We start from the raw sequence: 14,725 nt of genomic DNA, 5'->3' as shown, positions 1-14,725 counted from the left end.
AGCTGTTCCACCTCCTCCGTCAGATCTTCTATTCCCCGTTGTAACCTCGCCGTTCCATTTCTCACCTCTTTCTCTATACGCTTTTCGCCTCGCTTTACCTCCTCGCGTACCCCCGAGACCTCCTCACTTACACCTCGTCGTATCTCCTCTTTCATCTCCTCCATCTGGTTCCCCATCTGTTCGATTTCCCGGGCGGATTGCTCCCCTATTTCCCGCAATTTGTTTTCCATCCTATTTTCTAACCCCATTAACCCATTTTTCACCCCCTCTAACTGATTCTCCTGGGCAGCCATTCTATTTTCCACCCCTGTTAACCCATTCTTTACCTCTTTTATCCCGTTGTCTAACCCCTCAAATTTAGCTTCTAGCCATTCCCCCATTTCTCCCATTTTGCCCCCCATTTCGCCCCCCAATCGCTCACTATCAGCCCTCGCTCCGTCCCTCATTACCCCCAATTGCTCACTCTGAGCCCTCATTTGCTCACTCTGAGCATCCATCCGGTTCCCCATTTGTCCCATTTGGCCTTCCAATCGCTCACTATTCTTGTCCATAAGGGCCTTCATTTGTATCATAAAAAGATTCAAATCCACCGGTGGCGCTGCTACGGTCGCGGGCGCGGCAAAATTTGGTGCCGCTACACCCACGTGCGCGAGGACGCCATTTTGTGCGTCTGATACTCCCTCAACCACATTGCCAATGTTCTCCTCTACTTCGTCCCTCTGATCCTGGGTTACTCCTAACCCCTCCTCTAGCTCACCCACCGGCATTCGATCGCCTTGACCAGCCATGGCGCGATTTAAAAATTCGGGTTTTTGTAAAACAACACAAATTTCCAGCAGCTTGTAATTTTGAGCGCGTTAAGCGCGCTTCGGGTCCGTATCTCACTCCCAGACACCAATTGTTACTGTAATAACACAATTGGTGTCCACAATTTGGGCTAAATAAATTTAGTCCCAGGTTCGAATCCCAACTCCTGACTACCAATTGTTACGGACGCGGTTAAAGATGTTATTTTGACCGAGCGGTGGTATTACCGCGACCGAACAGTGCTTCCTTGATTAATACCCGATTTGCCCCAAACTTTGGCCGGATCGCGCCACCGCTATTCAATCGGGAAAACTCTAAAGCGACCGAATACAAAGAGGAAGAAGATGTACAGAAGAGTAATTGGATTTATTATTTACACATATAAGTAGGAAGAAAGCAGTCACGTTTATTTACAGACGAGATTAGATACACAGTGCAACGCTAGCTTACCTACAGTCTTAATTAACCCAGGGACAGAACAAACAAGGACAGACTCACGCGGGGAATGATGATAGGACTGGCGGGAGATGGATGGCTTGCGGGATAGGGAGGTCCAACTGGTCCTGCAACCGATCGACTCGTTGGGCAGCCGCCGCCCCTTCGCGGCCCTGCTCCAAACTGCCGTCCAGGCCTCACGCTGCTGTGGCTGCAGTTTCGGTGGCTCCAGCTGCAGTAAATGCAGTTTCAGTGGCTCCAGCTGCAGTAAATGCAGTTTCAGTGGCTCGAGCTGCAGTTCAACCCTGGACTTCTTTCGGACTCAACTCTTGGACTCCCTCTCGTCTCTCTGTAATGGTTTATCTCCCGTCTGCCTCTTGGGAAACGCCCTGCCTGCGGGTTATATAGGCCCCGCCCCTCAATCTTCGCAAACCTCCTCGATGTTTCTTTCCACACCCTCTCCAAGTCCAACCCCTTGTTCGTGGTTGGTTGAGTGGGGCTGACTCACTCCTCCCCTCTATGACGAGGTGGGGACCTGCCTTTCTTCCCCAACCCTGCCTCGTGGTCAATGGCGGATGAAGAGAAAACCGCCCAAAATGCAGTTGGCAATGCGAATGGCAATTGACGTAAAGGGGGAATGGAAGTTTTGGGAGTGGGAATGAAGGGAATCTATCTCTTTCACTGGTGCAATGGAGTATTTCAATTAATGGGAGACACAGCCTTACCCTAAAACACATAATAAGATATAAGCTATCGAACAGGGGTATTCTATGATTAGCTGTGGTGTGGATGCTTTATGGACTAATTATGGGACGCCCTTTGACCTTTACACAGCTCCGGAGGCAGGAGGCGCAGAATAAGCAATAATAATAATACACACAATCAAAAAAAATACAGTCCTCATATCCGCAACAATATATATATATATATATATATATATATATATATATATACACTAGCTTGGCTCGGCTCGCTGCGCTCACCTCACCAAGCGTCGTTACTGAGGAACGGGCTTATTTTAGCTGAGGATAATGACTGTACCTGAGTTGCTGTGTTGTCATGATTTACACCAATCATAATACAAACAATTATTTTGCACAAATGTATTTGTTGTGTTTGTGATATTACATTTTTATAGGCAATTTAGGTTGAAGATTTAGGTTGAATGTTTTTTTTTCAAGAAAGAACTCCTCAGCACATACATAGGGGAGGGCTAGGTGCAGACTGGAAGTTTGGGACGATTACACCTCACCACCATGTAATTCAAAACACCTCACCACCACATAATTCAAAACACCTCACGACAACGAAATTGAAAACACCTCACAGCCATAAAACATGTAATAAAAACACCTCACAGCCACGAAATGAAAAACACCTCACAGCCATAAAACACGTAATAAAAACACCTCACCACCACATCATTTAAAAACACCTCACCACCATGTGATTTAAAAACACCTCACCACCATGTGATATTACAACACCTCACCACAACGTCATTTAAAAACACCTCACCACTACATAATTCAAAATACCTCACCACCACGTGATTCAAAACCACCACAACGTTATTAAAAACACTTCACAACCACGGAAACAAAAGTTTGAGGGGGGTCGTTAAGTGACAACAGACACTGCCCAGATGTGTAGATATATAGATAAATGACTACCCGAGTTGCCGTTTTGTCATGGTTTAAACCAATCATAATTCAAACAATTATTTTGCACAAATGTATTTATAATATACGTGATATAACATTTTATAAACAATTGAAGTTGAAAAAAAAAATTCCCGAAAAAATTCCAAAAAATAAAGAAAATTGGAACATTTTTCAAAAAAAAAATACCCTTAGGACATACCGACGGGAGAGATATGTGCATACCAGAAGTTTGGTACGATTTCACAAAAGTTTGAGGAAGTGGTTCAGTGACAAGGCAACACAACACAAGACAAACACTGCACATATATATTGTTGCGAATATGGAATTTGGCCTCCATATCCGCTTGTAAATATTCCCCTATTTCTCCAATACTCCCCAACTTTCCCCAATCCCCCATTCCCTAGTCCCATTGCATGTAAATAACACTCAGTAGAGCCGACCTTCCCCTTATTCCCCCATTAAATGTCGTGCCCAGGTCCACCGCACCACACGTAGACAACTTTCGGACATCTTGCTAGTTATTCTTAATCTATGTCAGTTAAGGACTCGTTTCCATTAATTCTGACTCTTCGTTGCACCAGAATGTGATTATATGGCATCAGTAGTGAGTTTAGGACCTTTCCCATACCTCCTTCCATCTTCTTCCCCAACAATTACAACAACAACAGAGGAGATGGCGGCGGCGCGGGGGAGGATGCGTCCTCACACCGGCTCGATTAGCGCCATTGACCACGCGCTCCACGGGGTTACCACGGAGGGGCTGGCTGTCAGCTCCTCCTCAAGGGCGGAGCCTGGTAACCCCCCGCACCCAATCAGAAGGGCGGACCGATTCCATCTGGGGCGGCGCTAGCGAGCCGAGGGCGTGTCACTCCCCGCCGGATATACGTGGCGACTTAGCGGACGTGAGGAGAGATGCGCCCCCAGCTGGAGAAAGAGGTACCTGCGAGCGCTGAGTCAGATGCGCCCCGCCTGAGAAAGAACGTTGCCTGCGATCGCTGAGAGAGAAAGACCCGCCTGAGAAAGAACGTCCCCTCCGAGCGCTGTGACCTCCCCGCATCTTTGGACCGGACTGTACCCTGCCTTGAGCCAAGAGTGCACCTTGAGCCATCGCTACTTGCCTTTCCTTGCCATCAATCCCCGTGTGAGTCAGCCGTTGTCCCGTTTACCTGTCGTCTGTCCGGGGTTAAGATAAGCCTGTGTCTAAGTGCCCATCTTTTCTGTGCTTTACCTCTAGCCCCTGTAATCTAACCTTTTCCGTACGAATATAATTGAGAATCGAAACATTGGTGTCTGTCATTATAATCCAGCCGTGTGTCTTCTTTTTCCTTATTGATCCAGCGTAGCGCGGCTCCGTCAACGTTCGAGTACAATCGGGTAATTTGTGCGGACACGACGGCCATTCCGCTCGGCCCACCTTAACATCAAAGTCGTGTCTGTAACAATTGGTGTCGAGGAGTGAGATTCGGACCCGGGACTAAATTAGTTAGGCCCAAATTTTGGGAGGGAAAATCGAGCCGGAGCGCGTACGGCGCTCGACCGAATCGATTCGGAGCGCGGTCCCGCGGTTACTGCGCTCGCCGAAATTATAACGAAAAAAAAATAAATTTGGATTTGTTTTACGAAACTCGAATTTTGCAAGTCGCGCTATGGCGGATCAAGACGGCTGGGGTCCGGTAGGGGAGAGTGAAGCAGGGTCGGTCCAGGACCAAATTGAGACACGTGAGGAGAGCGAAACAGCGAGGGTAGCAAGCACGCAAAATGGCGCCTCGCTGGTCACCGCGCCGGCGACCGTGGCAGCGCCCCCGGTGGATTGGAACTTGTTTTTTATACAAATGAAGGCCCTTATGGCCCAGAATAATGAAGAAATGGCAAACAGAATGGGGAACCGGATGGATGCTCAGGGTGAGCGATTGGAGGGCCAAATGGGGGCCCAGATCGGGGGGTTAGGGAGTAGAATAGAGGGATTAGACGAGAAATTTGGGAAATTAGACAATAGATTAGGGGAAATACAGGAGGGGTTAATGGGGGTAGAAAATAGAATGGCTGCTCAAGAGAATCAAATGGAAGGGATGCAAAAGGGGTTAGAGGGAGTAGAAAATAGAATGGCTGCCCAGGAGAATCAGATAGAGGGAGTGAAAAATGGGTTAGAGGGGTTAGAAAACAGGATGGAAGGCAAATTGAGGGACATGAGGGACCAAGCGGAAAGGGAAGTTAACCAAATGGGGCAGCAGATAGAAGGGGTCAGAATGGGGGTAGAAACGAAATTGGATGCTCACAGGGAGGAAATGGAGCAGATGAGGGTGGCATCTGGGCAGGAGATGCAAGTGATGGGAGAGGAGATCAGAAGAGGAGTGAGTGAGGAGGTCGGAGGAGTGCGCGAGGAGGTGAGGCACTGTAAGGAGCACATGGAGAAGGAGGTGAGAAAGGGGACTGTAAAGTTACAAGGGGGCATAGAGGACCTGACGCAGGAGGTGGAGCAGCTGACGGTGGGACAAACGGAGTTAGTGGAGCAGGTTCAAAGGAACACTGCGGTATTAGGAGGTTTAAAAGCGACACAAAACGACATAAAAAAACGACTTAATAGCGACGAAGAGGGAATGTCAGATGGTACGTGAGGGACTGACAACGAGGTTGGACGAGGTGATAGAGGTAATGGAGACGAAGGACCGGCAGGTGAGGACGCACATGGAAACGGTCAAGGTAGCCTTGGAGGACGAGCTTGAGGAGACGTACCGGGGAATAAAAGAGGTGAAGCACAAATTAGAAGAAGTGGAAGAAGGGATGAGCGAAATTAAAAAGCGACGGAGAGAGGATAAGAAAGAGATAAAAGAGGAGGTAAAAGAATTGGTCCAGAGTCTGTGTTCGGATCGTGATGATGTGCTCATTAACCGGATGAGGGATTCGCAGGTGATGGAGGAGAAGCGAAGAGGAAGAGGACCCGGTGTAAGTGGTGACCAATATGGTCGTGCGTATGATGCGCCAGGGGATTTAAGAAGCTTGGGGGTCGAGATGGACCCGGGTGTTCGTGAGAGGCCATTGGTGAAGTGTGCGACAGGTCTGGTGTGCGAAAAAGGAGGTGTGCGAGAAAGTCCGACTCTGGGGTGTGTGAGGAAAAAGTGCGTGCCAAGGAGTGAGGGTGCTGGCGAGAGTGAGTCGGTCGTAGCGCGTGTGCGAGGGGGCACATGGAAGCGCGGTGTGGTGAGTGTTACAGAGGATGTAACGGGAGAGTGTGCGCGAGAAAGGTGTGTGACGGACAGGTGCATGGGGAAAGAGTGCGCTGTCAAAAGTAAGGAAGAATGCACACCTGTGGTGAGTGTTACAAAGGGTGTAACGGGAGAGTGTGCGCGAGAAAGGTGTGTAACGGACAGGTGCATGGGGAAAGAGTGCGCTGTCAAGAGTAAGGGTGAGTGCGCTGTCAAGAATGGAGGTGAGAGTAGTGAGAGTGACAAGGAGAGTGAGTTGGTTGTGACAGGTGAGCGAGGATGTACACCTGGGATGGAAGGATGCACACCTGGAATGGTAGAGCGTGAGTGGGAATGCACGCTGGAATTGGTAGTGAGGCACGTGGTTGGGTGTGCGAATGAGGGCACACCTGTGATTGTCACAGAGGAGGTGACCGAGGAGGGGGTGCGAAGCGGTGTATTGGTGAGGTGTGCGAGCAACGAATGTGTGCCAAAGTGTTCGGTGGTCAGGTGTGTGACCAAGGCTGTGAGTGGAATGGGTGTACCTGGGTGTGTAAGGAACGGTACAAGGAGCATGGAAACGGCTGGATGTGTGAGCAAGGAACGGGCTGCGGGGTGTAAGCGTCCAGGTGAAGCATCGACGGTAACCAGGTTAGAGGTTAGGTCGACTTTTAGCCGAAGCGGGCCCTCGGTGCGTGCCGGGCCTCGCTTTGAACGGCCGCGTCCGTGCTCCACTAGGAGGAGCGGGCAGCCCGATAGAAAGGGTCGTCATGGCGACCACTTCTTGGTGAGACGTGCCGGCAGGTCGAGATCGGGCAATTGGATGGCTCCACGCCGAGGGGGTGCGTGGGATCTCGGCCCGGGTAAGCCCCCGTCCCTGCACCGAGTGCCGGACGCATCCAGCCGCTGGCACAAAACAACCAGCATCCATTGCTTGGCTTTACGAAGCCGGGCTTTGGACAGGGATTGGCGCACCGAGAGGTATTAGTGAGTCGACTGGGTGATGAGGTTAGTGTTTTGGACCAAAAAAAAAATAAGAGAAAAACAAAATTTGATGACTGGCAAGGGATTGGCAGTAGTGATTGGCAGATGATGGGTAGTGATTGGCAAATTTTTGATTTGTTGAAATTTGATGTGCAAAATTGGTAGTGAGAGACCCCCGATGTGGTGGGATGGCATCCCTGCCACCTTTCCCATGGGGGGGGCAAATGCGCACTAGCTTATGGGGTGTATGGCAGTGAAAACTAGCCCGGGTGGGTTAGGTTATATTGTAGGGATCTAGAAGAGATTGACATTAGGTAACGTTAAGTTTAGTTAGTGACTGATACCTGTAGTGGGGACGCAGGTAGATTAGTGTGGATGATAATGACGAGGGAGCGCAATAGTTTAAAGGGACGACTGGGAAGCGCGAGTTTCAGAAGGGAGTAGTTAGCTGAGATGATGCCGTGTGTGTGAGAATTGAACAGGTGTGATTGCACAGGTGTGCAACTGGACAGGTGTGTGGAGCAGTGTGTGAGTAGTGAGTGTGGTGGATCAGCGCGAATGCGCTTGGGGAGAGAAGGGTGCAGGTGGCACCAGGTGTGAGAGCACAGGTGTGCAGGTACAGGTGTGTGGAGAGAGTTGGAGTAAGTGGTACGGAGTGGTGTGCATGGTGCGAAGGTGTGGATGGGGGAAGAGTGGACCCCTTTCACGAGTACCCGGGGCGGGTAGTGTAAGTGCTAGGTAGAGGGTACAGGTAAATTGTGGTTGGATATTGGCATTTGTGGTGCGGTTGCAGAATGGTGTTGTGAATGGGTGCATTAGTGTTGTGGAAATGGCTGGGCGTGTAGCCTGTTAGTGTGTGTAGTTGGTTGGGCACTCCACCACTGTGAGGATGTCGGCCAGGTGAGGCCGCAGGTGGGCTCTGGGAGCCGGTAGAGTTGTGGATGGGGCCCGAGGATCCGGAGGACGGACCCGGGTAGCCCAGTGCCAGAGTGGGCACCGAGTGGGGAGAGTGCCAGAGGGCCTTCCCCAGGTAGTTAGGTTAGGGCAAGGAGCAGGTAAGCTCGGAGGCAACTGCAGTGGTGGAGGTGTGCAGGTGGGTAGACCCACTGGGAGAGGTACACGCCACAGCCCAGAAATTGTGCGAGGGCACCGGGAGATGAATCGGGGGAGTGAGACCCCAAATTGAAAAGCACCACAGTTTGGCCAATGGGAATTGGTTTTTAGAACCCATAGTGTAAGAGGGCCAATGGTTTGGCAGGAGAAAGACCCCGGGTAGTGTAAAGTTGTTAAAGTCATTTAGGAAATAGTTAGGATTGATGAACCTGTCGCACCATACGCAGCCACTTACCTGTGGTGATGATGATGACTCCACACCTGTGTTTTCTTTGTTTTGTTGCAGGAGATGAATTGCTGTGTGGATTTGTGAGACGCATCACGACGTGGATGAGACATTGGGGTGATTCCATCTCTCCCTCCCTAGGAGGGACTGATGATGAATTGGTAATGGCAAATTTTGATGTTGAGTTGGAGATGGCAAATTATGATGTTGGGTTGAAAATGGCAAATTTGATTGGCTGGGAGGGAGAGAAGACGAATTTGGTATATGGGAGGAACGGGGAAGACAGTAGGGATGTTTGTTGATTTGTAAAGTAGATGTTTATGGGTAGTGTTGTGTTTTGTGGATACAGTAAGGGGTAAGGGAGGGGCCATGTAGGTTACCTGGTGGGGGGGGGGGGGGGCGTACGATAGGAACGTACCTGTCTCACCTGGTTCCCATGTGCCCCCAGTGTGCATCACCTTACATTGCGTGCACTTTTGCGCCCTTACCACCTTACTCACTTGTCTGCTTCTTTTGTCTCCCACCTCCGAGGATCTGGCTTTGGGGTAGAGAGAGAGGAGAGAGAGGTGCTGGCTGCGCAGTTGTGGGCCTGCACTTTCGCTGTTTGCTGCCGGGATCGATACACCATATGGACCGCAATGTTTGTGGCCACCCACAATGGACCGCAGTTCGTTTGCGGCCAAGCACCACCCGGGGATGGACCTATGGGTCAACGTGGCACCTATGCCATACAGGTGAACCACTTTTAGTTAACACCAAGTGCACCACAAGAAGAGCAAGAGACACCTGCAGGGTTAGGGGTTGTCGAATTTATTTTTATTCCAATGAACAATGGTGACTGCACCGATTGGTGGTGGGGTGGTGCTTTTGATGCTCGGGAAGGGTGCTCTGCACGTTATTAAAGGCCGTCGGCCACAGAGCACTCGTGGGTTGGTGTATCGATGCTGGCAAGCGCGCTCTCTCTATGCATAACATCTGCGTGTGTTCCTCCAAAAACAGGTCCTGGATCGTAGTGTAAATAGCAGCGTAGTCGTGTAAATAATGCTCCCTACCGGCTGTATGTTTAGTTTGCGAATTCTTTCCGGATTCGGTTATCCTGTGGGTGTGTTTCTGTGAGAAGGGTGCAACGTCGCAGGGGGACATATTTACTCATTTGTGAATATCTGTAAAACTGTCGCACTCAGGGTAGAGTTAATAGTAGAGGGAACTACATTGCGTGCCACACTAAAGTAGGTAAAAATTTATCGGGTCGGGACGCCCCGAGGGTAGAGAAGGGTGCAATGTTGCGAATATGGAATTTGGCCTCCATATCCGCTTGTAAATATTCCCCTATTTCTCCAATACTCCCCAACTTTCCCCAATCCCCCATTCCCTAGTCCCATTGCATGTAAATAACACTCAGTAGAGCCGACCTTCCCCTTATTCCCCCATTAAATGTCGTGCCCAGGTCCACCGCACCACACGTAGACAACTTTCGGACATCTTGCTAGTTATTCTTAATCTATGTCAGTTAAGGACTCGTTTCCATTAATTCTGACTCTTCGTTGCACCAGAATGTGATTATATGGCATCAGTAGTGAGTTTAGGACCTTTCCCATACCTCCTTCCATCTTCTTCCCCAACAATTACAACAACAACAGAGGAGATGGCGGCGGCGCGGGGGAGGATGCGTCCTCACACCGGCTCGATTAGCGCCATTGACCACGCGCTCCACGGGGTTACCACGGAGGGGCTGGCTGTCAGCTCCTCCTCAAGGGCGGAGCCTGGTAACCCCCCGCACCCAATCAGAAGGGCGGACCGATTCCATCTGGGGCGGCGCTAGCGAGCCGAGGGCGTGTCACTCCCCGCCGGATATACGTGGCGACTTAGCGGACGTGAGGAGAGATGCGCCCCCAGCTGGAGAAAGAGGTACCTGCGAGCGCTGAGTCAGATGCGCCCCGCCTGAGAAAGAACGTTGCCTGCGATCGCTGTGACCTCCCCGCATCTTTGGACCGGACTGTACCCTGCCTTGAGCCAAGAGTGCACCTTGAGCCATCGCTACTTGCCTTTCCTTGCCATCAATCCCCGTGTGAGTCAGCCGTTGTCCCGTTTACCTGTCGTCTGTCCGGGGTTAAGATAAGCCTGTGTCTAAGTGCCCATCTTTTCTGTGCTTTACCTCTAGCCCCTGTAATCTAACCTTTTCCGTACGAATATAATTGAGAATCGAAACATTGGTGTCTGTCATTATAATCCAGCCGTGTGTCTTCTTTTTCCTTATTGATCCAGCGTAGCGCGGCTCCGTCAACGTTCGAGTACAATCGGGTAATTTGTGCGGACACGACGGCCATTCCGCTCGGCCCACCTTAACATCAAAGTCGTGTCTGTAACAATATATACCTTGGATCACAACAACAAGCAAAATGTTTTTGTATTCTTCCTTTTGCGCTGGATATGTCACACCGGATTGGCAGAGTGTTGAAGTCGGCAGGTGTGAGATTGAATTTCAAAGCTACCATGAGGCAGGCACTGATGAAGGTCAATGTGCCCAGGAATGACCGGGCAGGGATGGTATACACGTTTCTATGTGGTTCCGGAAACGGAATATGTGGGAGAGACAGCAAGGACCTTACTTAGGCCAAGGTATTACTGAACATTGCAAAGCCTTCAAATGCCAGTATCCTCGAAAGTCTGCCATTGCCAAACATGGGCAGAAGGCTGGCCATGTGCCCCAATGAGGAAGTATTAGCATTTTCGTTGTAATCCTGAATAAATCCAGAAAACGGATTTTGGGGGCACGGTATTCAGTGGACACTGTTACATCTTTCACCGAGGTGGTTCTTGATTTGCTGCTAACATTTGGTCCAGTCATGCGTAAATGCACTCGGGGTACCCCGATTCCAAAAAAACCCTAAATATTATGTATTACCCAGTTTTGCCTTTACATTGCCATGTCAAATTCTTCCCCACCCTTATCCTGACCCCCCCCCCCCATCCCTGAACACCCACCCTTTTTCCAACACTCTACCACATTCCAACCCTTGTTTCATGCCATTACAAATTATGTTTGATTGGATGACATTGATTTGTTTTTTGAATTGCATCGCAAGTTACTATGTTACCCTAATAACTATGTGTTCTTGACTCTCCTATCTACTCCCCTCCAACCTACAAACCTACACAACCTCCAACCAACATATATATATATACACACGTGACATTGACAATAGGACTGAGCAGACGTCACAAGGTTCAAAACACGAGCTTGTGCATCTGCCATTTAAATAACCTTGCGATTCCTCTCATGGACTTTCCACCATTTTCGATATGAGGATGTGGCAACACAAGAATTTCACTCTTGCCTCCACAGTATTTAATGAGAATGAGATGAGAAAACTTTGTTGTTACCATTTCTGCTGGACTTTTTGAATAGTGAAAAGTGGAAACGAGAGGAACGAGTACACAATAAGAATTGGAGAAAGTTTGTTGGGAAATTGTTCATTTTCTTTATTAAAAAACATAAAGTCAGATACATATCTGTATTTCCAGCTGTGTTGTCTATTTTCACATCATAATAATAATAATAAAATAAATAATGTACAAAAATATATTACCAAACTCCAAAAATATAATATTATTTCTTCCAATATAAATATAACTCTACTTTGAAAACACGTACAGTATTTACTCAGGTTCGTACTTGTGCAAAATGTTGCAGAACAAGAAATGTCACAAACGACATCTTTGATTATAATTTAAAACAACAATTTTTTTTACATCAAAATATATTTATATCTTTTCCATTTAAATAAATAAGTTTCTATACGCAAACAGCACTTGCCATAAATTAATTAATTTAAAAAGAAACAAGGAATGAAATAAATAAACGTTTCAAAATTTTTACATAAAAAAAAAAGAATATTGAACCGTTGGATTTTTGACTATTTTGTAGTGTTCACTTTTGCCTCCTAAAAAGTCTCACCAGAAACCAAAAAAGCACCAAAAAAGGTCTTATTTTCGTCAGGTGACACAAGCTCCTTCCTGGATACGATAACATTCAATCGATATCCTTTCTTGAGCTCGAAAAGGCCTCCTTGATAGCTCGTCTGAGACCAAAATCCAGAATCGCCGTCCTTGTTCGCCGTCACTTGACACGCGGAATGCCGGGACATAAGTAGCGCCTCGAGGTGAGACCCGTCTTTGTCCGAGCAATGCACAGAGTGTGTGACGGTCTTGATTGGGTTGTTGTGCTCATCCAGGCCGATATATCCGTTTTCGCATCCACTGTATCTGAAGTGCACCTGTAAGGGACAAGATTATATATGGTTATTATTTTAATTACTATGTCATGTATCAACTGACCTTGCTGTCCAAGGCTGATCATCTTTATTCTAGAACTCTATGAAGATACCTTCCCTCTCTTAGGACACCGTTATACCCAATAAGGGTAACAAAAATTGCAAGCGAATGAGATTTGTATATTTATAAACATGCTTGCAATAATTCATTTTGCTTTAAATTCAAAGTTAGAAGAAAAAAATTATTAAAGTCATAACTTTCATTGACAACAGACGAAAGTCTTCGAGGGAAATGCGTATAGTACCTGAGAGTACACGTAGTATACACCATCCTGTGGGATGTAAAGGGAGCCATCTCTGTATTCCATGCCCCTACGAAACGCCAGACCGTGCTTATCCTCCCAGATCATTGTGTCTTTATCCATATCTTTACCTGAAAAACATACACAATACACTTAGCAAATCATTTAACAGTTGCTTTGCTATAGAATATATGTATACGTCCTATGATTACAACTTCCATCCTGAAATAACTGAAGCTTTTCCAGTAGAAGCAACTGTCCCAACTTTTTGAACTCACTCGTCTGTCAAGACAAGAATAACAATTTGTCGAATGTTTTTTCATCTGTCCATCTTTCTTCCCTCTCCACCCCTCAGCTAACATTAAGATACATCTCACTTGTCTTCGACGTGCGAACTCACTGAATTATTTCATTTTGCTTGACATTATAACACCTTGCGGAATGTTTAGTCACCTGTGAGATGGGCAGCAACGGCGGAAACGGAACTTCTCTTTTGCGAAATATAATCGTGGCTTGTTTTTCCTGTTTTGGTAAAATGGCAAAAGTTGCAACATTAGATCGTAAAGTCGATTCAATGGCAATTCCGCCTTTAATGTTAAAAAAAAGGCAAAGTTTTGATCAAAATAAAGTCAACAATAATCACGTACCATTTTGCATTTTTTCCAGCACACGTTCTTTGTCTTCTTGAACAGCTGTCGTCTGCAAGAAAAAAAGGGAAGCGATAACTTTCAACACATGCGACCGAAAGGTTCTGAGAATTTTTAGGAGGCAAAGGTACCGATGGCCGAGAGACAAGATAAAACTTACCAGGTTGTCTCGGGCACCCCTGGGCACGTGCAGGAGGAAATAGACAGACAAGGCCAAGGTGAACAGGCCGAGTAAGGCAAGGCAACAGCCGGCGAAAAAGCATCCCGAGCACCGCCTCTTGTAGCTATCCGCAGCAGGTTGCTTGACGTCAGACAGACAACTCTCCACGTCGTACATCTTGTTTGGGGGACACATCTTCAGGCAGAGAGCACAGGCTTCGGTTGTTTCGGACAGCGTTCCCCGCTCCGGTTATATACATCGTCGCACCGCCCTTATCCGCAGGGTAACTTCTCTTTCCACCCACCCATGGAAGCTGTAGATTACGTGTGGGAACTACCCATTTTCTCAAACCTGGAAGTGGAAACGGAAACTGTAACCTCTTTTTTTAAACGGAAACTCTTTTTGAAGAATACTTTCTGAGCTTTGACAATTCCGTACCCACCCACCTTTCTCCAGCACGACATTGGGATTATGGCAAATCTGGACAAGGCAATGCGGTCGACGTGCTGAAGTGGCGAAATTCTTCACAAACCCAGATTGTCAACCGAAAATTAGGAAATCAACCGAGTGAAAACTATCTTTTGAATATGACAAGAAGCTCACTGTTATATGTTCAGGAATATGCATTTATTTGGATAAACATGTCAAATACACTTTAAAAATGGATTCTTTGGAATTGAATTTAAAAACAACTTTTCTACCACTTCTGTCTTTGTTATAAACATATTTAATCTGTAATTTACAATAATTCCTGTTATCGAAGATGGTGGCCAAATATATGGTATGACAGCTGATCCTGACATAAAAAGGCATACTTTGCATGTTGTAAATTAATTTAATTTTATTATAAATTCCACCGATTAACGAAACAATCCCCCTGGCTGAATAAGGATGTTAGGCCGGAGGAGAGGTGTAAAAAAAAGACAAAAG

At 47.5% G+C, this 14,725-nt stretch overlaps 1 protein-coding gene across 1 annotated transcript; it reads right to left on the bottom strand.

Moving 5' to 3' along the window:
* Positions 1-11,870: 11,870 nt before the first annotated feature.
* On the bottom strand, positions 11,871-14,142 carry LOC137432099 (tumor necrosis factor ligand superfamily member 14-like). The gene is made up of 5 exons (XM_068123820.2): positions 13,796-14,142; positions 13,636-13,687; positions 13,442-13,510; positions 12,992-13,119; positions 11,871-12,689 (listed from the first exon to the last, which is right to left on the bottom strand). The coding sequence occupies exons 1-5, from the start codon at positions 13,988-13,990 to the stop codon at positions 12,357-12,359; spliced, it is 777 nt and encodes a 258-aa protein (XP_067979921.2). The 5' UTR covers positions 13,991-14,142; the 3' UTR covers positions 11,871-12,356.
* Between the last annotated feature and the right edge of the window lie 583 nt (positions 14,143-14,725).

Source organism: Myxine glutinosa, chromosome 8 (assembly GCF_964187855.1).
Source record: "Myxine glutinosa chromosome 8, kmMyxGlut1.1, whole genome shotgun sequence".
Classification (NCBI taxonomy): domain Eukaryota; kingdom Metazoa; phylum Chordata; class Myxini; order Myxiniformes; family Myxinidae; genus Myxine; species Myxine glutinosa.
This window is presented reverse-complemented; position numbering and strand designations above follow the sequence as displayed.